The sequence below is a fragment of the Physcomitrium patens genome, chromosome 14 (genome assembly GCF_059467195.1).
Source record: "Physcomitrium patens ecotype Gransden chromosome 14, ASM5946719v1, whole genome shotgun sequence".
NCBI lineage: Eukaryota > Viridiplantae > Streptophyta > Bryopsida > Funariales > Funariaceae > Physcomitrium > Physcomitrium patens.
Genome location: NC_143423.1, coordinates 3865325 through 3891837, shown reverse-complemented (window position 1 = coordinate 3891837; position 26513 = coordinate 3865325). Strand labels below are relative to the sequence as shown.

At 35.3% G+C, this 26513-nt stretch overlaps 2 protein-coding genes across 9 annotated transcripts; one reads left to right on the top strand and one right to left on the bottom strand.

Annotated features, from left to right (window-relative positions):
- The first annotated feature begins 415 nt into the window (after positions 1-415).
- On the top strand, positions 416-3084 carry LOC112291433 (uncharacterized). 5 transcript variants are annotated; one of them, XM_024538813.3, is made up of 5 exons: positions 416-465; positions 715-917; positions 1654-1807; positions 2002-2160; positions 2316-3084. In XM_024538813.3, exons 2-5 carry the CDS (start codon positions 816-818, stop codon positions 2654-2656), a joined length of 756 nt encoding a protein of 251 aa, XP_024394581.1. In that variant the 5' UTR covers positions 416-465; positions 715-815; the 3' UTR covers positions 2657-3084. The 5 variants fall into 5 exon arrangements, with proteins under 5 accessions (XP_024394581.1, XP_090111758.1, XP_090111760.1 ...); XM_090255632.1 differs by having other exon boundaries at positions 710-917; XM_090255634.1 differs by having other exon boundaries at positions 416-488.
- Positions 3085-3621: 537 nt separating this feature from the next.
- LOC112291432 (uncharacterized) lies at positions 3622-8461 on the bottom strand. Of its 4 annotated transcripts, none has more exons than XM_024538808.3 (4): positions 7778-8461; positions 5556-5709; positions 4847-5008; positions 3622-4665 (listed from the first exon to the last, which is right to left on the bottom strand). In XM_024538808.3, the coding sequence occupies exons 1-4, from the start codon at positions 7856-7858 to the stop codon at positions 4151-4153; spliced, it is 912 nt and encodes a 303-aa protein (XP_024394576.1). In that variant the 5' UTR covers positions 7859-8461; the 3' UTR covers positions 3622-4150. The 4 variants fall into 4 exon arrangements, with proteins under 4 accessions (XP_024394576.1, XP_024394574.1, XP_024394577.1 ...); XM_024538806.3 differs by having other exon boundaries at positions 3622-4674; positions 7778-8452; XM_024538809.3 differs by lacking the exon at positions 7778-8461 and adding an exon at positions 7545-7682 and having other exon boundaries at positions 3622-4674.
- Between the last annotated feature and the right edge of the window lie 18052 nt (positions 8462-26513).

The following is a 26513-nucleotide window of genomic DNA, read 5'->3' as shown; positions in this document are numbered from 1 at the left end:
TACATTTGAAGGAAGATGCCTGTCTCCAAAATAAAACAAAACCACCAAGCAAACAAACAAAACAAAACAGAAACAGCAACAAATACACCCATCGAAGAAGGAAAACTCTTTTCAATGGCGCACAATCTCCCAACCTTCATTTTTTGCTCAAGCAACTTCACCATTATTAATAATCCACCACTAACACATACACGAAGTGGGAAAACACATACTAAACAAAGGCATTGACTCCAACAGAGTGGAAAGCCCGAGGGAAAGCGAACGAGGCAGGAAACAAGGCGGCAGACGAAGGGGACGCGGGGCCTAAGGGAACCCAGCCGCGCAGTAAGCCGCGCGGTCGGCGATCGTCGCGAGCACAGGCTCGTGGGCTTCGTCGTCTGCAATCGCTCGCGGGGCCTCGTCTTCTGAAATTCGCTGGAGCTCGCAATCTTTCAACTGCGCTGACGGATCCCCATCGCTCTCTGGGTACTGCTCCAATTCCGCTCTGGGTCTCGCACCTTTCCCTTTCTTGCATCTGCCGGCATCTCTGTGAGTTGCTTTCGCTTTTTTCGTGGCATTCTGCGCCTTACATGCGGGCCTTTTCTTATGTTTTCTTCTGTGCTGTGCCTTTCGGATGCTGTGGTTTGACCCGCGTGGAATTTGATTGAGCATGGTTGAATTGAGCCCTCCCGCGGGGTTTTGAAGCTCTGGCTTGTGTGATGAACCTTAGGATAGTTTGCGCTTGCGAGAGTTTTCGACACGGCTTTGTTTCGAGTGCCTTGGTGGTGGTACAACGGACGCAAGGAAGGAGCAAGTTGTTGACAAGGTGAAGCGGAATGGGGAGCTCGGAAGGGAACAAAACCGTGGCTGACGGTTTAAGATCGCTGGGTGGCGCCTCTGAAGAACTCGCCGGGTCTCTGCAAGGATGGACGCGCAAGGTCCGTAGAGCTGCAAACCCCCCTCCTCAATGGGCGCGTCTGGAAACCCTGCTTCTTGAATTGGTCTTTAAGTATGTTTAGTCGAAACAATGTTCATCGCCAAGCTTGAACATGAAAGACAGTTATTTGTGTTGCTTGTTTTCATGGTTAATTTTGCTGAGCTCGGAAAATTATGAAAGATGCCTTATTAATGTTATTGAGGTTGCCCACGATCCTGCGTTGTTTATGTTTAGCATCCTTGAGTAATAATTTGTTGGGGAAATTCCTTCTATGGTGTTCTCCCAAGTTGTTAATTTTCCTTGGAAGCTGCGTTTTACGCTAGAACTCCCAACCCTCGATTATCTGCCCCTTGTCTCTTCTTTGCTAATTTTTAGATTAAAAGGATGTTCGCAGCGCCTATGTGCTAGAGCGCTGTCCTTACGTTGAAGTGAAGTGGAAGAAAGCATCACTTTACCGCTTTGGGAAGGAAATCTAGAACATATGTAGTTTAAATTAGCATCAGTGAATAGTAATTGATTGTAATGTTGGATCCCTATTGAATTAGAGAAATTCGGTTCCTATCACAACCCTTTTCAGTGTGATCAGATGTCGACTTTGATTAATCTATGCCAAATTTATCGTCGAGTCCGTGCATGGGTATGATGCTCCTATATAACAAGCTGAAGGTGGGTGTGCACTTAATTATTTTGGCTGCGATTTTAATGACATTTGTTCTCTCCTTTGTGATTTTTATCAGCTTTCTGAGAGGAAGGGAGGGACTCCAAAAAAGAAGATTGTGTCATTTTTAGCTCCAGATGGCGAGGAAATAAGGAACAAAACACAGTTAAATAAATATCTCAAGGCTCATCCAGGGACGGCTGTTGCAACCGACTTCGACTGGGGCACTCCAGGTTGGCCTACTCTCACCGTGTTTGCAGACCGATTTTTACCTTCTACATTTTAGTAACAGTAAATGTTTTCAACATTTACTCTATATATCTTCGTACTCTTCGTAGCCATATATCACTTTTTATGGCCATTACTTGGTACAGTTGTTTTCAACTGCGAACCACTAAGACGGTGCTTGCATTGTCTCATGATCAAGCTGTGGAGTCAGTGACTGCTTACACAACACGGAGATCTGAAAGACTGAGCTTAAAGAGCCGTTCTTCATCTGAAGCCATTGACAAGGAGATTCAGCCGAAAACTCCGGTCAAGCGAGCACGAAAAACTCGTGACAATGGAGCAGCGAGCAAGGACACGTGTAAGTGTTATGCCGTAATAGATCCAGCTTGGTGGTCATTGTTCCTCTTAGAAACATTCTGATCATGATTAGAAACTTTCAATTAAATCAATAGGAACATTTGTAATTTCATAAGTGGGAGACTGAAGTGGACTGGTGGCTTTACCGTGTATCAGCTCTAGGTAAGGGCGAGCCTGTGGAAAAAACAGGGTCTGAAGAAGCGATGGATATCCCTGCGGATCAAGCTTTGCACAAGAAAGAGGAAACTGTCGAAGATAACGGGAACCACAAAACCACCGACTTGGACGTACCGAAGTCAGTAACAACCCCGGTGGAGGAGATAAAAAGAGTAACTGCAGAAAATCTCCCTCCCAAGTCGGAGACTGAAAAGAAGATCGATGCTGAGAGTCCTGATGATGGAAAAATCAAGGAGACATCACCGGTCAAAGACGCAACGGATAACACGAAGGGTATCGACTCACAGACGAAAGAAGATGCGAAGAAGGATGATGAGTAATAACCCTTGATAGCAAGTAATCCGTGCCCTCAGCGGAGATAGCCCCGAGTTTCGAGTGAAATAAGTCTCCAAACTTACAGAAGCAACCATTGTACCTATAATTTAGGCATTGAAGTCTTATAATGTGTATAAATAGCATGAATAGGTGGTGAGGATTACGTCTTGGCTAATGCCAGTGTTCTTTGTATATCACAACCTGTTGCATGTGACCATGTAGTCTCCTAATGCGGCTATCTCAGCCGGAGTTGGCCTGCAAGTTAGGGTGTCAAGCCAGCAAGGATCATCTTTGCAGATGGGGGATTTTCTTCGACTGTTTCTGCCACTTGTAGAATAACTATATATCGAACTACAGAACAAGCACATGTCGCTCATTCAAATAGAGCGGAAAGTAAATAATAACATAATTGTGAACTATGCCTTTCATCCCACCTGGTTCTTTCGTTCCTCACAACGAATAAATGTGGACTGCTAAATTGTTAACTGACACATCAGACTCCACCCAAAATCTCTGTTTCTAGTTTCAAATGTATACGTCTCTTTGCAACTTGCTACAGACTCTTAACTGAGAAGCCATTGAATTCGAAGAACTCAAGTTGTCTTCTGCCAATTATTACTACGTTGATAGCTCCAGTTCCAGCTATTTAGTCAACCCACATTTTTGGAATGTAAGTGCTGTGCTGCAAACACAATCATCATCCAACTCATGACCTTGCACCATTCCATGGGCTCCCAACAACCGTGTTTGAGACTCAAAGTTAAAATTATCGTCCTAAACTGTGCTAATACAGCTATCGATTCAATTGTAGGAATCGCAAAACATGTAACCCACATCTGACTAACACTCTTTTATCACGTGCCAACAACGGTCACAGCTACCGCACCCATCCCACTCTGAAAGGGCTGCCGCCAATCCAATTCATAAAACAGACACCAAAATTCCACACCACAACCCATCACACCACACCACTGTTCAAAGGGATCCACCACCCTGTCGTTCAAAAGCTGTTCCGCGGCACATGAGGGACTGCAATCTTCCTGACCACACAAATATCACAAAATACCGCAACTGTCTGCTGCACGGTTCACACTTGCCATCAACCTTCTCTATCTCCACACCCCAACAACCATGCATCCTGCTTGTATCACTCCGCCGTCCCCCTCTACCCGTTCTCTACCTCCCCCGCGCTTCGACCGCCTGGAGTGTGTCCTTGCGCCTCTGTTCATCAACATACCTCACTCCTCCTCGGCCACCCTTGCCCCACTTGCCACGCTTACATACAACCACCATCCCGACATCCTACCACCCGTCGGCCCCAGAGCTGCAAGCTCCACGCCAACCTCCGTCCCATCCTCCGCATGCCAGAAGAGATGCTCTCGCCGCTACCATCCTTCTACCATCCATGCATTGGACGCTCGCTCTGCCTCGGCGTCCCCAAACGCTACTTTGCGTGCATTCGCTCTCCTCTCTACACCCTGCTGCACAGACCCTGCCTCCTAGGCGACTGCCTCCGCCTCTGCACCCGGAGCTTCCACAGCCTCAGGCTTCCCGACTTCTCCGATCGTCGCAGGGGTGTCCTCGGACCGGGCCTCCTCCGCCACTTCCACTTTTTCGCCAGCCTCTTCGCTCGCCTTCTCTGCGTCGCCGTTCCCCACTCCTTTGCCCTCCACCTTCGATTTCCCCTCGCCTTTCGTCGATGCCTCCGTCGCAGCCTCCACGGGCTTCTCGACGTCGATCCCCTCCGACACCACCTTGGACTCCCCCTCGCCTTTTGTCGATGCCTCCGTCGCAGCCTCCACGGGCTTCTCAACGTCGATCCCCTCCGACACCACCTTCTCGTCCTCGACTTTATCACTCGCCGATTCCGTCGTCACGTCCTTGCCTTCCTCCTCACCACCACCCTCCGCCTTGCGGGCGTCCACATCCATGGCTTCCTTCTCCTCCACTTTCTTCTCTGCAGGCTCGTGGACTCCATTCTTCGTCACTGCGTTCACGTCGCCGTCGTCCTTGCCTGCACCCGCTGCCACACACCATCACCACATCATTCAGTCCTTCCAATACCAGTCCCACCCCCATCTTGGCCCAACATCACTGAACAGACACACCCTTCTGTACGACCCCCAACCTCAGCGGGAAACCAACACGTCACTCGTCCACACCCCACACCCTCAAGCACCAAAACCACCACCCACCATCGCTTTCGTCCTTTCCGTTGTCACGGCTCTTCCTTGACCTCTTGACCACGGGCTGTTTCAGCTCGGTGTCTTCATCAACGCCTTCGGTGGAAGGCCGGCCCTTGGAATTCAGTCTTGCAGATCTTCTCCGATTTTCCGTGGGGGTGACAGCATCGCCAGCTTCACAATGCAACAACACAAGCGCCGTGTAAGAACCTCAAATACATCGAGTTCACGCGGTCCCTCTCGCCCAAGTGCCACGGCATCATCAACCCTTCTAAAGAACAAGCAACTGCTTAATAAGGATGAATCAATTGCCCTAGAGAAATCACGGAGTACTCATACATTTGAAACACAGTACTAACATTGTCTCATAAATAAAAACCATGTTACCACCCCAGATATAATGAATTGGTGGCAAAGGATGCAAGAATACTTATAAGCAATGCCAACGCCTTTTCGGTGACATCTGCCTTTCCGGACGAATCTACACATTATGTCTATCCATCTAAACCTACGACACCATAACCGATTTCTGCTGCCCTGAGGGTTGCTTCTGAAAGACGACTGATGTAATCAATTTGGAATTCTAAAAACCATGTATTCAATTTGTTCTCTCTGAACACATCGACGTGCGTGATACATATAATACTGATCATTGAAATAATAACTAAACACACCACATGGCAGATGCAAGCACACGATCAAGGAGGTCAAGTGTCCTTACCTGGAACAACCCAATCAAAATCCTTCGCAGACAACGTTCCTGGATGAGCTTTCAGATATTTATCCAGTTGCCTCTTGTTCTTCACTTCTTCGCCATCAGGAGCCACAAAAGTCACGTCCTTCTTCTTTGGGGTGCCGCCTTTCTTCCCAGACACCTTCAAAGCATTAACAGGTGTACCAATAGGAAATCAACATCTAAAGTAGGCACAAAAAGACAATACCACTATGAGATAGTTCAACCGTATCAAAAATATGTCTATGCTTCAGTATTACCTTAACCAATTTCAACTCATGACCTAATCAACAGAAAGCACAACAAAAAGATTATATAACATGCTACATTCTCATTCGCAAAGTCGTCCCGAATTAATCGCGATCCGCACGATTGCTCCAATTCGGAACAGTATCATCAGGAAATAGATATCTCAAACAAGAATACATCTAAGGTTTTGGATATGAGCGCGAAACCGTTTATTTCTGAATCAAACGTTCGACTTTTCAAGGTAACGGTAATAAGTATTAATGGCAGTATGTGATACCCGCAATTTCGCAAACGGGCATCAAGCCACCACAACCGTGAAAAGGTATACCCAGCCCCCACTGGCGAACACTTTGCAGGGTTCACACAAAATAAACGCAGGATGACGTCTGATACAAATTGTCCGAACAGCGGAGTAACTAAAACGTTTGCAATGTAGCTCGTCGAAACTCGTACCCGTAGCGAGGTAATTTCAAAGTCTGCGCAGGATCCCAAGTTTCGCGAGCTACGAGATGAAAGAGGATGGGAGAATATTCAGGAAACGAAAAGCCCCCAGCAACATGATGATCACGTCATGCTTCGTTGATGCTGCTCACTTATTACACCTGTTAACGAACAAGTCCCTCCATGATTGGTTTCTGACATCCAAAAAGAAGCGACGGAGTGCATGACCAGCCCCCAGGATGTCCACCAAACCAGATGGTTGGCGAAACCCCAACCACGCGCCATTCGGGTCGCGTTCAGGGACCGAAAAACACCACAGGCGAAGTTAGAGCTTAACTTCCCGTGGTCGTGGCGTGCGCCTACAGTAGAACTAAGCGGGTGCGCGAAGGTGTTCAGAGAACGAAAAATCCTGCGCTTGGACGATAAGCGTCTAAGAAGTGGCACAGGCTGCGTCTAGGACACCTCCACGGGAAACCGAAAGTTTTTGCATACCGCCGCCAAGCAATCAAGGCAGGGCATACGACCATCACCGACGACCGAGGGAGTCGAAGACATTCGTCAACTAAGATGAGTAGGATACACAACCGTCGTCCGGAGTTAGAAAGCAAGAATATGAAGTCTTGCATTTTGCAAAGATACGGTCAAACCACATCACAATCCCAGGGTACAGAAAAGATACTCTCAAACCCCAATGACGCCTCACATGACATCCAGCCGACGTTACTATCCATAACAGAGACTTGTCATGCTGCACCCGATTGTCAGAACTCTACGAAAAGTTCGTCGCATAAACTATAATTCGAGCCATGTTCGTCAACCTCGATTGAACGGAACATCTTGAAACCATCGAAAAGGCTAAGATATCGGAAGGTCTGCAGCGCTATGTGATCAGCACACCTCACGTCACGAACGACCAAGCTTACAAATTTGACCACCAACCATTGCAAGAACTACCCGGATTCTGCCTTTCCCGATGCGATCTGCTACTCCCCCTCAATGTTCCCTCCTCCTAGTCTTCACCCATTCCCACCCAAACATAACTACGACTCTCCTCTTCCAACACACATCCTCCGCTACACGCCGCACTACAGCCTCCCACTGCACCATACCACGCACCTTTCCTACACCCGCGCCTCGATTTTTACCAACTACCGCAACACCGACCACCCATGCCCCTGAAACCAACTTCCACACTCAACAGAAACTTCGCGCTCTCTACCGCCACGCTCGACACGACAGAATACGCTGGCCCCAACCCCTCCTCGCCAAATTCGTACCCTACCCTACCATATGAGATGCGCAACCCGCAACATCCTGAACAACCACATTCAATACCACCACCCGCGCGCCTTCCAAAGCAATCTCCACCTCAGCCAAGACGTCCCAAACCACATGGCCATCTCACAAGTGCAAGTCCAACGGCAAACATTGCTGAAGCTAATGAGCGTTTGAAATCCATGTCATAAGCAAGATTCCTGAACTTTCTCAATCAAGGTGTGGGATTTTGTAGCTCTACGGACCTTGCGCTTCCACCCTTGCAGGACTCCAGTAAGGTCCTCAAACGCACTTCCCGGCGTTCCCACGGCCTCCGGGCTGCCCATTTCGCCTCACCTCGCCAACAGTCCACTTAACCACACTCGTCCCCCTCCCACCAAACTTCCAGCCGCGCTAAATAACACCTCCACAAATTATCTCCACAAAAAATAATACCACAAATAAAAACACTTCTCACGCCGTCCACATTCTCCACACCGCCAATCCCCGACGTCAAACTACTCACAACTCCTGGTCAATCCCGCTACATACATACACACACACACACACCAACCCCGGGTCTAACTACCACAACCGCCTCACCCCGCAAAACGTGAAGCAAAACGAGAAAACCAAACACAACCAGCACAGAAAATTAAGGGAATTAAATCTCCGGTGCGCGAGACCACTAAATGGAATGAAATCAAGACAGACAGAGAGGGCTGCGGTTGACGATGATTAGCGGAACAGCTGAGGCAAGTGAGGACTGGTGCCTGGTTTGTATGTTTGTTTGTTTGGTTATTCGATGGAGGGAGGGAACGGGAGGCTTTGTTCTTTCTTCTTTTTGGTTTTTTCTCCTCATGGTGAAGAAGCTCAGCAACGGAGACGAGGCTCCAAGGCTCGAAGGCTCCGGCGGGCATCACCAGCGTCGTCACCAGCATTGTCACCAGCCCCGCCTTATTGCGCATTTCCCCGCCCTTTTTGCCCTCCCTGTCCCTTTCTTTCTTTCTCCCTCCCTTTCCCGGTCTGGTTTTGGTTCCTGTGTCGGGTTTTTCACCCCGCGCCAGTGTTTCTAATTTCTACGTGGCTCGTTTCTAAGAAGAGTTGCAGAGTTTCACTGGAGGGAAGTGCTCAAGGGGAGCCTGTGACGTGGCCCCGCGCGGGGGGGAGGAGTTTCGTCCTTGCTTCCCCCCTGACTTTTTCCCGCCCAGTTCTATACCCCTTTTCACACAGCGGTTTATGGATATGCCCTTCTTGGTGGGCTGCTCTCACTTAACGACCTTTGTATGCGAGTGGGTGTGCCTGTGTTGTCTGTCAGAGGACGGGTCGGGCGCGGGTCGGGTGGGGTTTGCATGGCGGGGGATAGATGCCCTTCTTTCTTCTTCTTCTTCTGTTACTATATCTTTGTCTTGTGGAATGTGCCCTACTCCTAGATATGGCTACGGTGTGAACATTGACTGCGAAGGCATTCGATCCGCTTTGCCTTTCCCCTTTTAAATTTGGATCACTCTCCATCAATGAACGCCAGGGGGGGGGGGAACTAAACTTCCCCTCCCTGAAGGTCCTATTCCCTCTCCTTTTAGAATCTCCACTTTAAAGTCAAAAGTAAAGGTTGGGTGTCTGTTTCTCGAGCCTTGATTGAAGGGGAACGTAAAGATCCTTTTTATATTTTTAACTTTTCTTCAAGTTTGTTTGTCTGTATTTAGTTTGATTGTGTAAGTAAATGACGTAATAGAGACTGTAAGAGAGAGAACGTGTTTTTTACATTAATTTTATTGCACAACAACAAACCATTAAAGTTTTCATTCTTTGTAATTTGAGATGAGTTTGTTGATTTCAAATAAATTAAGGATGTGATGCATGTTGTGTGAAACGAGGCTTTCTAACGAAATGAAAGTAGCGTATAGTAAGGAAAAATATATTTTGGATGAATTTGTTGGTAAACACCACATTCATTATCCATGACCTTCAAAATATGACATTTTGAAAAAATAAAAAATAACAACAATGTGAAATCAGGGCACACTGTTTAGTTTACAATAAAATTAAAATCATTTAGTTTAAATTGGACAACCAATGCACATGAAACAAACTCACTGATGACATGCCACTGTTGAAAGGAGCAATGTGTTGATTCACAAATTACTCACTGTATTTTTTGAAAAGATTCCAAAAATGGCAAATTAGATATAAATGAGTACTTAGAATTTATTGCCTCTTAATATACTTATATATTTATCAATTTAAAATAAATAACTGAAATTTGAGTCACATGTAAATCAAGGACTTTATTAGTGTGGAAGGTCATTACTTTCATATTAATTTTTTATATATTTGTACCTTTGTTTATTAAAAAAACTTCTACAGTAAATATATGTATCTTGTAATTTATATAACCACAACCTCTATGTTTTGATTATTATTTTTTCTTCCAAAAATCAAATTGACAAAAAAACGACCCTCAAAATAGATGTTCAAATTTACATAAGAAGCTTGTCAAAATGGTCTTAAAATCAAAATAACATACATACTCAAAATTTGATGTATTATAATATTTAAGAAACAAGTTCATTACAAAAATTACTAGAATTGCATCAAATGATTTAAGATATATTTGAATGGGTTTTTAAAACAAAAACTATATATATAATTTATGTAGAAAAAATTATTTCAAAAAAAAAAAAAAAAAAAAAAAAACACGAAGTTTAAACAAGATTGCAATAGAATAAAATAATTTTCAAAACATAACTTTTTAAATCACTATAAAAATATATTTAATTATTATAAAAAAAATAATTTTATCATTCAACACATGTTCAACTTACAAGAGAATTTTTCTACTTGTATAATATGTGGCCAACTTGTAAAACAAGTAATCAACATATACAACATATGGCCAATTTTTTGGCCACGTTTTTGATCTATTGATCATCTATCAATACTTGTAAAGTCAAATCACTATCTACAAAGCTTCTAATTATTAATGTCAATGTTAATATTCTCGAAATTATTCTTTTTTCAATAGATAAGTTCTACAAGGAATTATAATACATATTAAAAAAATCTAAGATGCACCAATCATATTAGCTACATACTTATATTATTATTTTCGTCAAAGATAATTGATATGTTATCTTAACCATCAATAATGTCTTATACTAGTGTAAAAATACCACCTTATTATTCGATTATTGTTGAGGCCTTCATAACTTTTTAAAAATAAAATATTTAAAATACCATGAATAATGATTTATACTTCCAATAATATTGAGAAATATTAAGCATCTCTTCAAATGTTGTGATATCAAATATGTTGTATCTTACCACCTATTGAAAAAAGAATATGTCATTCTTAAAGATCTATATTTCTATTACCATGTCTTATAAGCTACAATAATCTCAATGATTTATTTAGTAACTCAACAAATAATAGCTTTTGAGTTGAATCTATTGGTTATTAATTTTTTATCTCTTAAATATCAAAAATAGAAAGACATCATAATAATGATAGAAGATAAAATAGAATCTTTATTAAATATGTTTATTTTTTATTTTTTATAATATGGTCTTGATATTACAACAAAATAAGTGTATCTTATTGCCAACCTAAAATTAAGATTTTTCTTTGTAATAGATATTTGTATTGATTTTTTGTTGTTTTTGAGCTTTACTTAATTTTGCCTTAATTGTTATATGTATTTTTGATAAATAATTTTTTAAATCTTTTATTATAGAATTATAAACTTTTAAAAAGTCAAAAATATCAAATTATAGATGATAACTATGATTACTAAATTTAGATGATTGTTAAATAGAATATTAAATAATATTATTATAGTCAAACATTACTAATAACAAAAAAATTATACAATAATGTAAGCCTCGACTTTTATATATATTAGCTATAATTGTAATAAGTTTGAAAAGCATAAAAATTTGCTTCATCTTGTTGAACATATAAGCATTTGTCAAAATACAAAAAATAGTCCTTTAGTTTATATTAAAAGTATCATAAGATTTAGAAGAATTATATTTAATATCATACATAAGAAAATTTCAGAAAATATTTGATTGAACTTGATTAAAAAATAATGATTTAAAAATCAATTTTAATTTCATTATTCAAAGATAAAGAAATTCTAACTTAATGAATCATTTGTTGTTGATTAAAAGTTTAATTTTTTTCTTTTGGTATAAGAAAAGAATATTTAAAAAAAATTAACAAAGATTTATTTATTTTCAAGTACCAAAATATGTACTTAAAAACAACCAACTATTCAAAATATATTTTGATATAAAATACTTGTAGTTCTTTTGATATGTATAAAAAATAAGTGATTTAGAAGCACCTTTCAAATAATGCCACTATTCTTGAAATAAATCTATAATTACAAAAAAATCTTATTTATAAATTTTATAATTGATCTTGGTTACTTAATATTTTCTTGGATATAAAGCTATAGGATAAAATTTATGATCTACTTCTATTTGAAATAAGACTATATCAAAGCAAATTCTATTAAAATTAAACAATCAATAAAATATAATATTGATGTTTTTATAAAAGGTGTCTTCAAATCTTCAAATGCTACTTCACCTTAATTTCACTAAATTTGACTTTACAAGTCAAATATATAAGTAGAATAAAAATTTGATAATGATTGATTTTTTTAAAAAATATTATATAATTCTTATTATAATGGGATACAGATAAGATAATTATACTATTGATGCATAAAAATAGATAATTGGGGCTATTTTTGAGAAGTTTCTAATTTTTTTTTTAGAATTGGGGCCAAGTTGGTGGTTTAGATGGAGCCTACCATAAAACATCCTAAAAGAATTAAAAGTGGTTATTTAGGTAGGACCTACCTCTAGAATCTAATAAGAAGATAGTAACTAAGATGAAGCCCACTTTTAAAATCTTCTAAAAGGAAGTTATTTTGATAGGATCTACCATTAAGAACATTCTAAAAAGTTCCAAGCTAGTTGGACAAAGTATAAATACAATTGATTGAAGCTATTTGTATCACGGATATACAACTGAAGAAGGTTCAAGAAAATTCTAGGAAATTCTAGAAGGTTCTAAGAAGGTTCTTTTAGAACTTAAAAAGTTCCAATAAGTATTAAGAAGATTTCAATAAGTGCTAAGAAGGTTCCAATAAATTCTAAGAAAATTCTAGAAATTTTAAAGAGAACTTGGAAGATTCTAGGAGGCTTTAGATCATTTAGGAAGTTGTCAAAGAAGGATCTTAGGCTTGCTTTATTTTTAAGCCTCATAAAAACTTCTCAAGAAGCTTCCTAGGACCTAATATATATAAAAGTCGAGGCTGAGAGGATCCTCAGTCTTGACAATTTATTTCTTATGGTTTAGTTAGGACCTTCTTGCTTTGTATTCAATTATTGTTCTAATGTCAAGGTAATTCCATTTTTTGGTCTTGAATCCTTATCTTATATATGGTTCCTAACAATTTGTTGAAATTATCATAAAATCATATTAAAAGCTTGATCTTTCTTGACAGAGAGTGAATTATCCCTCTTCTTGGAAGTACTATAGTATTTTAGAGGTTGTGGATTATCCTCTCCTAGACTAATATTATTCTTTTCTTAATATTCTTTTCATTTTTTTTTATGTTATAGATCAAGTTTTTTTCCCTTTGAATACATGTGTTTCTATGATTTTCTATGGTAGAAGGTTAAAAAGTCAATAAGATAGACTCTATAGAGATCAAGTTAGATTTTATTATTAATTCTCTTGAAGCATTAAAGATCAAAAAAGAAACTTTGTCGAAGCAGAATAAAGAACTATATATGACCATATATAATCGTCAAGGAGCCGGAGTGCCTTAACTACCACATCAAATGGCAATAGAGGTTCTAAATTCTTAAACAACTATATTTACTTCAACAAACATGTGAGGTGTATCTACTCAAGGTAATGATCTGATAACAATAATAACAAAAGAACTAAGTATCAACCTTTTGAAAAAGTTCAATGGCACCTGCTCAAAATTTCATGGCTTTGAAACCAAATACGACTAATTACTTTGCTTCAATCTCAACAATATTCCACTGCAGTATCTCATATTTGTTTAATTGAAACCTTGCTCTCAGGTCAAGCTTTATCTTGATTTGCTCCATTATTTGAAAAGAATTTTCCTATATTGCACAAATTTGAAGCATTTTTGGCAGCATTTGTTGAAGTATTTAGAGAACATGATAAGTTTTTATTCTTCAACAACTAAAATTTGAAGCCTTCAACAAAGAATGTATGTTTTATTGATGAAGAATTTTCTAGATTACACAAAATTTGTATGGTCAAAAAATACAAAGCCACACACATAGAAGTAATAGATGATTGACTTTTATTCTCTAAAGACATTACTTATGAGATGATTCCATTAGAAATAACCTTCAATAATTATAGCTGCCAAGTAATATTCAATATCATTATACCATCAAGTCCAATCATTTTAAGACTCTCATGGCTTAAAAAATACAATCCATGGATAGATTGGGTATTCCAAAAGTTAGAATTTCTTTTAATAGATCATAGAATCTTCAAATCTATGAAAAAGCTTCTAATATCTGAAAATCCAAAACTTAAATAATATTTATTTATTGGAGCTAGATTATTTAAGAAGGCAACTAAATAGGGCAATCAATTTACTATCTACGCAAATCTACAATTGTAACTTGTTGTTGCTATAATAACAATTCTAAAGGCATATAAGGATTTTACACATATATTTGAAAAAAAAATGTGGACATCTTGCAAAAGCATCGCTCTTATGATTGTATGATTGACCTTTAAGAAGGTGCTCAACCACCATTTGAATCCATCTACAATTTATCTTAGAATGAGCTTGGGACTTTAAAGGAATATATTGATAAAAATCTGGCTAAGAATTTCATTTGATATTCCAAGTCGCTAACTTGTACTCCGATACTATTTGTAAAGAAAAAAGATGGATCTTTGCAGATATGTATTGATTATTGTAGTTTTAATAAAAAAAAATGGTAAAAAATTGATATCCATTGCCATTGATATCCAAACTTTTTGATCAATTTAGTCAAGCAAAGATCTTTATAAAGATTGATCTATGAGGTGCATATAACTTAGTATGCATTAAGGAGGTAGATGAATGAAAGACATCATTTTGTGCTAAGTATGGAAATTTTGAATACAATGTCATGCCTTTTTGATTTACCAATGCACCACTTATATTCCAATAATTAATGAATGACATAATTTATGAGTATCTTGACAAATTTTTGTGATTTATTTGGATGATATTCTAATCTTTTCCAAGAATTTGAAAGACCACAAAAAACATGTCCATCTTGTGTTGGAAAAGCTACAAAGTATTGAGCTATATAAAAAACTGGAGAAGTGTGTATTTCATGCACCTAAAGTCAAATTTGTTGGATATATTATTTCCAACAAAGGACTTTTTATGGATCCAAAGAAGATACAAGCAATCATCAACTAAGAAAAGCCAAAAAATATATATAATGTCTAATATTTTTTTAGATTTGAAAACTTATATAAGGTTTTTTTTAGAAATTATTCCAAGATTTTTGCTCCACTTACGTGGTTGATAAGTTGGATTAAGGCCCTGTGAACTCTCAATTATACTCTAAAATTTAATTTTTTTTTATTATTTTCCTATTTTATGATAATTAAACATGTTAAATTAGGATTTATATAAGTAGAATTTAATTTTATAGAATTTTTAGGATTACAACCCTTGATGGTATAAATCATAGCCTAATTCCTTGAATTAGGTTAATTAGGACTAAAGTGATAAGAATTAGAAAATTAGAATAGAAACTTACTTAGTTTAATAATTTAGAGATTTTTAGTCATTACTATAAGAGTTGACTAAAAGCCTATGAATGCATCTATAATCATTCACATGATTTAGGAGTTGGAATTATAATTCTCTAAAAGATTTAGGGAAGTTAGCAATGGTAATTTTGGATTTTCCTCCAAATTTGACAAATTTAAGCAATATGGTGGTTCTTCTACTTAATGGGAGTCTTTTTAATGCAATGGTGGCACTAGATTTACCTCCTAGAGTGAAGAAAACAAGATCAGCAACCTCTCCTTCAAATTACAAGAGAAGCAATGAAATTCTCATTTTGAAGAATTTCACAAAAATTACCAAGATCCTTATAAGTAAAAACTTCCATGAAAATTATAATTGAGCATGGATTGAGGCATTTGAGTAGTTGATCTCAGCTTAAAAAGGTGTTTTGAATACAATAGTGAAGTTAGATTTACAAAAAAATGCTTTCTTGACCACTTACAAGAGCCATCAGCCAGTAATGAGATTAGCTCTTGGATGAATGAAGGCTGTAGATCTAGATTAGGGATCTTAAAAATCAAGGGTGAAGATGTAGCCACCCTTCTACAAGCCTCTACTCAATTGTATAAGAGAGGCTTGGTTTTCCAAGCCCCCTTTCTTTCTTTTTTTGGATGAAGGACAGAGCCATGCCAAAATTTGGCCGAAACCCTAATCTTAATTTTATTTAGATTTTAATTCTCATTATGAACCTTGTGATTGTGTATTTATGGATTTTTCATTGTGAAGGATGGTCATTAAGTTTTAAAAAATGTTTCATTGAGGTAGATATCTCCTCGTCCTTCCAAATACTCCAAAGGTTTCAAGGGCCTCGGATTTTCTTTAATCAGACACTCAATTTTTGTTGTCTCAAAGTGAGATTTTTAATAGTTGTAGATTTTTTTTCTAGCTTTCCAAGAGATTTTTGATAAGACTTGCTTTATTTGTAATAAGAAAGAATTTTTGGTGAATTTCTGAGTTTGAGGGAGTCGACTGCCTTTGCAATTTGAATCAATCAAGTTTGGAAAGGCATTTCTCAGTGCTTGGTGATTGGATTTATTTGAAATTTTGGGAGCATCAAGCCTTATAAGCTAAGCTCTGAAAGGCATAAGTTTTGGTGAATTTAAAGACAACCTGAATTTTTAGTGAATTTCTAAGTGAAGAGGGTTAGTCACCATGGCAGTTTGGATCACTCAACTTCAAAGGAGGAATTCTCACGATTGGATCATTAGATTGCAACGAAGATTGTTGGATCAAAAGCACCTTCAAGTCAGTCTTGCAACAAGCTAAGAATCATTCAAATTGAAGCCGATTTAAAATTTTGGCAAATTTTGGAGTAGAGGGGGGTCGCTGCCTTCAATCCTTAGGTGTTGTCAAGGTACCTTCGCTTTCACCTCTCCCACTTTATTTTTACTATCATCTTTTTAGTGAATTTTAAGCTCCACATTTCACTTTTTGGCTAATAAATTTTAAGTTTAACTTTTAACCTTTAATATTCTTACTTTAACTTTTAACTTTAACTTTTAAACTAAACTTTTAATTTTAACTTTTTACTTAATCTTTAATCTTAAATTTTAATCTTAATTTTTTTACTTAACCTTTTAATTTTAACTTTAACTTAATATTTTAATTTTAACTTTTAACTTAACCTTTTAATCTTAATTTTTAATTTTAACTTTTTTTTAACTTAACTTTTAATTCAAACTTAAGTTTTATTCTTATGGTCAATTAATAGTAATAATTTAGTTAATTATTTTTATTATATTTGTATGGTAAATTTTATTTAACATGTTAATTTAATATTGGTAACCATTGCTTGGAAGGCCTAAACTAATTGAATTTTTAATATAAAGATTTAAATTAATCTAACAATTACACAATTGGGAGCTCTCCAATTCCACCTCTTGGACTTGTTGTGTGGCATAGGTTTCATCAAGTGGTGAAATTTGGCCTCACAGGCCCCGAAGTAGAAAAAGCTTTTCAAAGTTTAAAAGATACTTTCACAATAGCTCTAATTTTGATACATCCAAATTTCAACAAGTCCTACCTCATGGAGATCGATGCCTTAGACTTTGCATTGAAAGTAGTCTTTTCAAAATATGGAGAAGATGGCAAACTTCATCTAATTGCATTCCAATTATGAAAATTCTTAATTGCAAAAATTAATTACAAAATCCATGATAAAGAGCTCCTTGCCATTATAGATTCTTTCTAAAAATAGTAACATTTTTTTGAAGGTACTTCTCATCAGGTCATTGTATATATATATCACAAGAATCTTGAATACTTCATGTTAGTCGAAGTCTTGAATTGTTGCCAATTACGTTAGAATATAACTTTATCATAATTTGATTTTTGCATCAGATATCCATTCGAAAGCCAATATAAATTATCAAATGTATTATCAAGGTGTTCCTATCTTGAACCAAAAGAAAGCAAGGCAACATATAATCAACAACAAGCAACCTTGTTAAAGCTTGAGAAATTTCATGTTTAAACAATCAATGTATCAATGTTTGTGGATTTATCATTTCTTGATTAGGTTCATAAAGCCTCAATTACAGACCACCTTGTACTTAATAACAAGCATCTTATCAACAACCTTCCTAATGAGTCTTTTAAATTCAAGATTGAAGACAATCTCTTATTCTTTAAAGAATGTTTGTTCATTCTTGAAGGACCAACCTGCTTGTGTGTTCTTCAAACATGCCATGACTTTGTTGCAATCAGACATTTCGAATTCAATAAGACCTTAGAACTTCTGTCAATAGACTTTTAGTGGCCTAAAATGTGAAAGGACATTAATGAATTTATACTATCATGTGATACTTGTTTAAGGTTAAAGAACCCTCAACATTGGCTATATGAACTTCTTCAATCCCTTCCTATTCCAAGACAATCATGGTCATTTATCTCCATGGATTTTATTACAGATCTTCTATTATTAACCTTATTTAACAATATCTTTGTAGTTATTGATTGATTGACCAAGATGGCATATTTTATACCTTGTAAGAAGTCAATTACTGGTAAAGAGACAACAAGTCTCTTTATTGACAATATCTATCATTATTACAAGTTGCCAAATGATATTGTATTGGATTGTGGGCCACAATTTGTATCAAGGTTTTGGAAGGCACTCTCTAAGATTCTTAAGGTTGACATTAATATTTTTTTTGCCTTCTACCTTCAAACTGATGGCCAAATGAAGTGGATGAACAAAAAAATTAAGTATTATTTAAGGTACACCATCAAATATCAATAAGACAAATGGACTTCCTACTTATTGTTGGTAGAGTTTGCATATAACAATACAATCCATGCATCTATACAACAAATATTATTCTACTCAAACTACAATCATCATCCAAAATTAGATATGATAGAGCCTTTAAAGTCAACAAATCCAGTAATAGAGGAGTTTGCTACAAAGATGGCCAAACTTCAAGCAATCATGAAGATCCATCTAAAAAGGGCTTAACAATGTTATAAACTAATGGCAAATAAATTAAAGAAGGAACATCCTCTATTCCAAGTTGGTGATAAAGTATGGCTTCTTTAGCACAATATAAAAACCAACAGGCTATGTAATAAGTTGGACTATCAAACATTGGAACCATTTGTAATTCACAAATAAATCAATAATCTAACTTATTACTTGGACTTACCTTCATCCATGAAGATTCACCTAGTTTTTTATGTTTTATTTTTGAAAAGGTAAAAAAAATCAAATATACTAGGTGAAAGACAACTACTCCTTCTTATAGATGAAATCAATGACCATGTTGAATTTGAGATAAAAAAGATATTAGATTCAAGGATAAGACATGAAAGGCTTTAATATCTAGTCGATTGGGGCGGATATGTTCAATGATTGCACATGGGAACTATTTGGCAACCTTCTAAATGTACAAATGAAGGTTCAAAAGTTCCATCAATGACATCTATCTAGACCAAAAGTGGCAAAATGATGAACAGTAGATTAATAAGATGGCTTCACCATAAAGATTCTTAGTTCTTGGCCTCATACTGAAGGGGAAGATGTAACTTCTAAAGAAGCAATTTTTTTAAATGTTTAGAACAATATAAGTTAATATTTTGAGTTCATGACCATAGCTTGTTTATATTCTTTTGGTCTTAACTATTTTATGTGATATCAAATGTCAAGAGACAGACATCCTACCGGTCATACCTTCTCAACCAAGTAGCTCACAGAGACAACATCGAGATGAAGAACTACTTAAACTACAAAGACGTTATTGGTAATTATGTTTGAGGTAGAACCTACCTATAAAAGATTCTTAGAAAGAATGTTTATAAGAAAATTCTATAATAAAGATAGTTAAGTTTATGCTTAATTACAAGTAGAAGGCTTGGGATACTATCAATGGCTACAGGAGCCTATGAACTATTTGCCTTGCAAAAAACAACTAAAGTATATAGCAGACATCCTACAACAGATCTTTAATTTCTTGCACATATACTGACTTGCACCATTATTGCTTCTCAGAGACCTCCAAGCTAGAAGATGAGGTGATGTCACGGACATATAATTGAAGATGATTTGAAAAGATTCTAAGAGATTCTAAAAAGCTTCAAAGAAGGTTCTTATAGATCTTAGAAGGTTCTAGAAGGTTCCAAAAGATTCTAATAGATTCTAAGAAAGTTCTAAAAGAATATAAGAGATCCTAGAAGATTCTAAGAGGCTTTAGACATTTAGGAAGTTGTCAAAGAAGGATCTTATCCTTCCTTTGTTCCTAAGTCTCATAGAAACTTTTCAAGAAGCTTCCTAGGATCTAATATATATATATATATATATATATATATATATATAGGAGTCAAGGTTGAGGGGATTCTTAGTCTCAACAATTCTCTTCTTATAGTTTAGTTAGGACCTTTTTACCTTGTATCTAATTATTGTTTTAATGTTGAGCTAATTCCATTTTTTAGTCTTGAATCTTTGTTTTATATATAGTCCCTAACAATTTGGGACATTCATTCAAGTATCACTTTGATCTATTTTTTTCAATAAAATTTGATTTATATTTTTTATTCTATTTTATTCTATATTCTTTTTATCCTATTTTAATATTTATGTTTTATTTTTTTATTTTTTTTCTATTTTATTTTGATTCATTTTGTCTTACTTTATGATGGAATTTATGTTATAATTGATTGGAAAGGTTTTAGAACTTTTAAAGAATTCAATTCCATTTCATTGATATTAGAACAAATTTTAATCTATTCTTTGGTAATGTATTAATAGCCATTGTCTAATTAGAGATTAATTGTTAAGGCCCTATCAATTATTATTTTGGAACTACCATGAATTATTTTCAAAAGTCAATTGGAAGGATAAAAGGCATTTTAGTAGTAAAATTTCATAAAGAAATTGTAGGATGGGAGATATGGCAAAGCCATCCTACATTGAGGTTCAAATACAATAATTGTTAGACCAGATAGCTATTCTACAAGAATAAATAAAAGCTTTTAAGATAAGAGAGTTGACACCTGATAGGCTGAAATTAAGCAAGCTCAAAACATATTTTGGAACTTCAAGGCAAGACAATATATGCTAATAATTCTTTAGTATGCAACAATATCTCCAACTATATAAGACAAATACCACTCAATGAATTATATATGCAACTAGCTATTTGAGAGGTCTAGTAGCTATTTGGTAGTGACATCAAGCTCAAAACTATGGAAATCAAGGTGGATTTTATAACTTGGAGGAGTTTGAGACAAAACTTAAGAATCAATTTTTGCTCATTGATATGAAAAAGTTAGAATAGAATCTATTGGCTAATCTTATATAATCCAAGTCAATACAAAATTATGTCTTTTGATTCATATTCTTATGTTTCAAAATTAACAATATTTTAGAGGTGGAGATGATGGATTAATTTGTACGAGAGTTGAAACATGTGATTCAATGAGAGGTAGAATTAAGGGATCTGCAAACATTTGAAGAGGCAATTATGATTGCAAAGAAGGTCAATCTTTTAGATTTCAAAAACCATGGAGCATAACCTATAGGACAAAATCTTATGCTACTATTCAATATTATAGGACAACAATCAACACTAATGGAGATTGATGCCTTACAAGAATCATTAATATCACAAAGATGAAAAATATTGGTATAAAAGAAATTGTGTTATTATTGTTGGAAATCAAGCCATCAAATCAAAGATTGTCTGAAACTTAAAAATTGAGGTACTAACAAACTAAGGTGGATTTGCAATCTTGAGGCTCACTAAGATGATAAATAAGTAAAGCAGGAAAAGAGAGCTCTCTAATAAAATTACTGAGGGCCAGTATTGAGAATAGCTATTGTTTCTCAAAGATAAACAACATTATATTAGAGAACTATCAAAAGGATTGATTAATATGTCTAATAGGTCAATTAAGAGGACAACCATATTGAATGCTTATAGATTACAAATGTATAAAAAAATTGCATCTTGACTAAGATTACCAATTGACTTGGGATGAAAACCAAGATAATGAAAGGAAGAAGTATATACTCAGCTGATGATTGAGAGAACATATTAAATGAGATATGCAAAGAAAAAATCTTGGATTTGAATGATACCTATACCTTGAGAGAGAAGTTCAAGATAATAAAGCTCGAATATGATATTATCCTTAGTATGTCATAGCTAGAGATAGAAAATAATTAAGTTGATTAGTTAACAAAGACAATCTTCTTCAAAGACAATGGACACAATGTGATTTTTTGTGCCTCTACATCAAGGGAGGTAATAAAACAATCTATGGCTAAAAGCTTACTTGTAGAGATGATCTTTATGGAGAAGCAAATATAACATAAGCAACTAGTATATATGATGGTTTCAAATCTTATCTTAATGGTAGAAAAGACAACCAAAAGAGTAGAACCTGTAGAACAACTCATACATAAATTTTGGAATATTTTCCAACTGACTTACTTGATGGCATATCACTTAATTAAGGTACCTTCTTTCAAATAGAATTATTATTTGGAGCCAAATCAACAAGTTGGCTAATTTATTGCCTAGTACCAAATGAACTTGAAGAATTATAAAAGACATTAGAGACACTCTTAAAAAATGGCTTGATTTAAAAAAATAAATTGCCATGGAGAGCACTTGTATTCTTGGCATTTAAGAATGATGGTGGACTTTGACTTTGCATCGATTATCGAGGCTTCAATAAGCAGACCATCAAAAATATATATTTACTTTTATATAAGGATAATCTTGACCTACTTTAAGGTCCAACCATCTTTAATAAATTGGACATTTATAATAACTATTGGAAAATACCTATTGTAAAGAAGGATGTATAAAAGATAACATTTTGTATATAATATGGATATTTTAAATGACTTATTTTACTATTTGGCCTTACCAATCATCTAGCTTTTTTCATAGGTTACATAAATAGATTGTTTTAGAACTTTTTGGACAAGTATGTAGTTATTTTTACCAATGATATCCTAGTCTAAAGTAAAATCGTTGAAGACCATGACTAATATCAATAAAAAGTACTATGTCAGCTATGAGATAGTTGCTTCTACTGCAAGCAATTAAAGAATGAACTTTGGAAGTCAAAGGTCACCTTTTTAGAGCATATAGTATCCTTTAAGGATATGCATATAGAGCATGATAAGATAAAAGCAATGGAAGATTGGTCAATCTCCAAAGATGCTTTTAAAGTTTACTCATTTTTAAGCCTTGTCAAATATTATTATTATTTTATTTGACAATTTGCATACATTATTGCTTCATTAATAAGTCTATTCGAAAAAAGTGCCCCATTTGAATAGAAACTAGAGCAACAAAGTGCCTTTCATAGGTTGAAGGAAGCACGCATTACTACTCTAATATTATAACTATATAATCCCAATTTTCTTTATACACTTGACATTGATACTTTTGACTTTGCTATTGGAGCAATCCTTCAATAAGACTTTGATAGGAGCCTTCAACCCATGGTATATAAATCACTCAAGCTCAGAAGGATAAAATATAATTAATCTCTATGTGATCAAGAATAATTAGTGATTGTATATGCCACAAATGTGTGGTAATACTATCTATTAGATAAGCCAGTGATTACTTGGATTGATCATTGATCCTTGCTACATGATTTGCATCTGAAAAATATGAAATCACAACATCATTGTTGGAAAGAACAGTTATAGCTTTTTGTTATTGACCTTGAATACAAGCAAGAGCGACAATATATTATACTTGATCGTTTATTGTGGAGACTAGACTTGAAGGCTGAATTGAAGACAAAGCAAAAGTTGCTACTATTAGGAGTGTCATTTTAAACCTAAGCAAAGAAGAAAAATAGAAGGAAGCTACGCATTGAGATGTTTATTTTAAGATGGTTAATAATTGGCTGGAAGTGGGTAATGTATAGTATCAAGATTATAGTCTTAGTGATGGCTTGCTCTATTTTAGGAAGTAGATTTAAGTACCTAATGATGCTATATTTGAGATGCACATACTTAAAGATAGATACAACATTCCAAAATTTGGACATTTAAGATGTGAAAAAACTCGAGAATCAATTTCAAGGACATGGTTTTGAGTAGGTTTGGATTATGATATTTAAACTTTTGTATGCTCTTGCAAGTCATATCAATGTAACAAAGCACACAACGCAATATCTCTTGGATTATTGTAACCAATTTTATTAGCTATGGCATAATGAGAGCAAGTGACTATAGACTTCATTATGTATTTGCCACAAGTACTTCATAATCATATTGTGATTGTTGTCTTTACAAATCAACTGTTGAAGCAACTGTACTTAGTTATGGTAGAATCTAATATTGATGCCTTAATACTTACATAGGTCTTCTTTGATACTATCTTTTATCACCATCGCTTACCTTAAGTCATCATTTTAGATCGAGATGCACGCTTTGGAAGGAATTTTTGGCAAGTCTTGTTGAAGGTATTGGATACATGACTTGCCATATCTATAGCCTTCTATCCTCAATTAGATGGCCAAATAAAGTATAAAAATTAAATCTTTGAGGATATACTATATGCATTTGTGGCAATTAATCATAATGATTGGAATGAATATTTGATGTCCTTAGAATTTACTTATAATGATAGTATTTAAGCAACTACTAATCATTCACCATTCTTCTTTAATATCAATTAGAATCTAATTATACCAGCAACTCTCTATCATTCTATTAACACTAATAACCTAATAATAAAAAGACTTTATATAACGGCTTACAATTACCTTGCAAGAAGTACAACACTACCTCTTTACTACAAAAAATTGACAAAAGCAATATACAAATAACCATTGGCAATGTAAGACCTTCCAAGAGGGTGACCAAGTATTACTCTCTAATGCTAAATTTTTACTTGCTACATCAACCTAAGTCTATAAGTTGGCACCTTGATAGCTTGGATCTTTCTACATTTTTGTAGTAATTTTTCATGTTGTATATTGTCTCGAACTTTTGCTACATATTTGAGTCCATCCAATCTTTTATATTTTGTAGTTCAAAGAATTTCATACTATACCAAGGTACTTTCCGGTGTCGTAATACATGAAATCTTGCTTGAGAATGCTCCAGGCACTTGATTGTAGAAGGTAGAATGGAAATTATAACAACAAAATCCTAACAATAATAGAATACTAACTAAATTCTAATTAGACCATAATAATGCTAATCAAGCTTTAATCAATTTCAAAGAAACGTTAAAGAAATTTTAAAGAAACAATAAAAAATCTTAAAGAAATATTAGAATGATCACAAACATCTTTCAAATACATCTCAATTCAATCTTAATTTAATTCTAGTTAAAATCCTATTGAACTTCATTCAAACTTTAGGCCAAAACTAATTAAATCTTAAATCTTAAACAAATCCTAATAAAATCTTAAACCTTAAATCAAACCCTAAATCCTAAACCAAATCCTAATCAAATCTTAAACCAAATTCTATCCAAACCCTAAACCAAATCCTAAACAAATCCTAAATCCTAAATTAAATCAAATTCTAAACAAATCCTAAATCCTAAATTAAACCATAACAAAACCCTAAATCAAGTCCTAAATAAAATCCTAATCAAACTCTAAATCCTAAACCAAACCTTAATCAAATTCTAAATCCTAAACCAAATCTTAAACAAATCCTAAACCAAACTCCAACCAAATCCTAAATCAAACTCTAAATCAAATTCTAAACCCTAAATCAAACCCTAACCAAACTCTAAACCCTAAATCAAATCCTAATCAAATCCTAAATCATAAATCCTAAACCAAATCCTAAACAAATCTTAGTAATTTTTACAACAAAATTAAACATCAATAACTAATGTATGAACCATTGATCTTAACTCAAATTTTTCAAACTTCTTAAAAAATAAGTTGAAAACAAGCACAAAAATTTTGAAAATGATCGGAATTACCAAATAGATGATAACCTCAAAAACATGCTCGGGTATTGGCCAGCCTCCTTCTCCAACCTTAATGCCAATCTCCCAGAGCTAATATTTCTTATTTTCACCATTCGATTGTTTTCAAACTTCTCAGACACATAGAAAAATAAGTCTTATATCCTCTCACATAAATTTCACTCCAATCCAATTAGTAGATTGCAAGAAATCTTAAAAATCCTCACTAGACCTAAAATTCTATTTTCTAAGATCTTGATCCACTTAAACCTCAATAATCCTCATTTCAATCGTTAGATCAAGCTAAAATTTACAACACTTATTAAGCACAATTACGAACATTAATCCACAAAATTTCACTTCTAGATCTAATACAAAACTCTTAAAATCACTAGAAATATCAACCCTATTTTATTTCACAAATCCTAAGACATCTGAAAACAATCTTGACTTTGTAAAGTTCTTACAAAGTCATAACAACTCCAAATCGTCCAAAACCAAAGCTTATGAAAATCTTATCTAGTTTGCTATCAAATCTCATTCTCCGATTTGCAGAAGAACCCCAAAGTTGTTGTCGAGACTCGGTTTTGTGCCTTAGGGTCTGATTTATTCTTGGTTCATAACTGGCCCTCTCTGGATATCAATATTTAGTTTTTCTAAGTAAATTTTATTAGAATTTACTCTTAACTTCCTTCTAAAGATGTCTATATCATTTATTTTTCCAATCTACT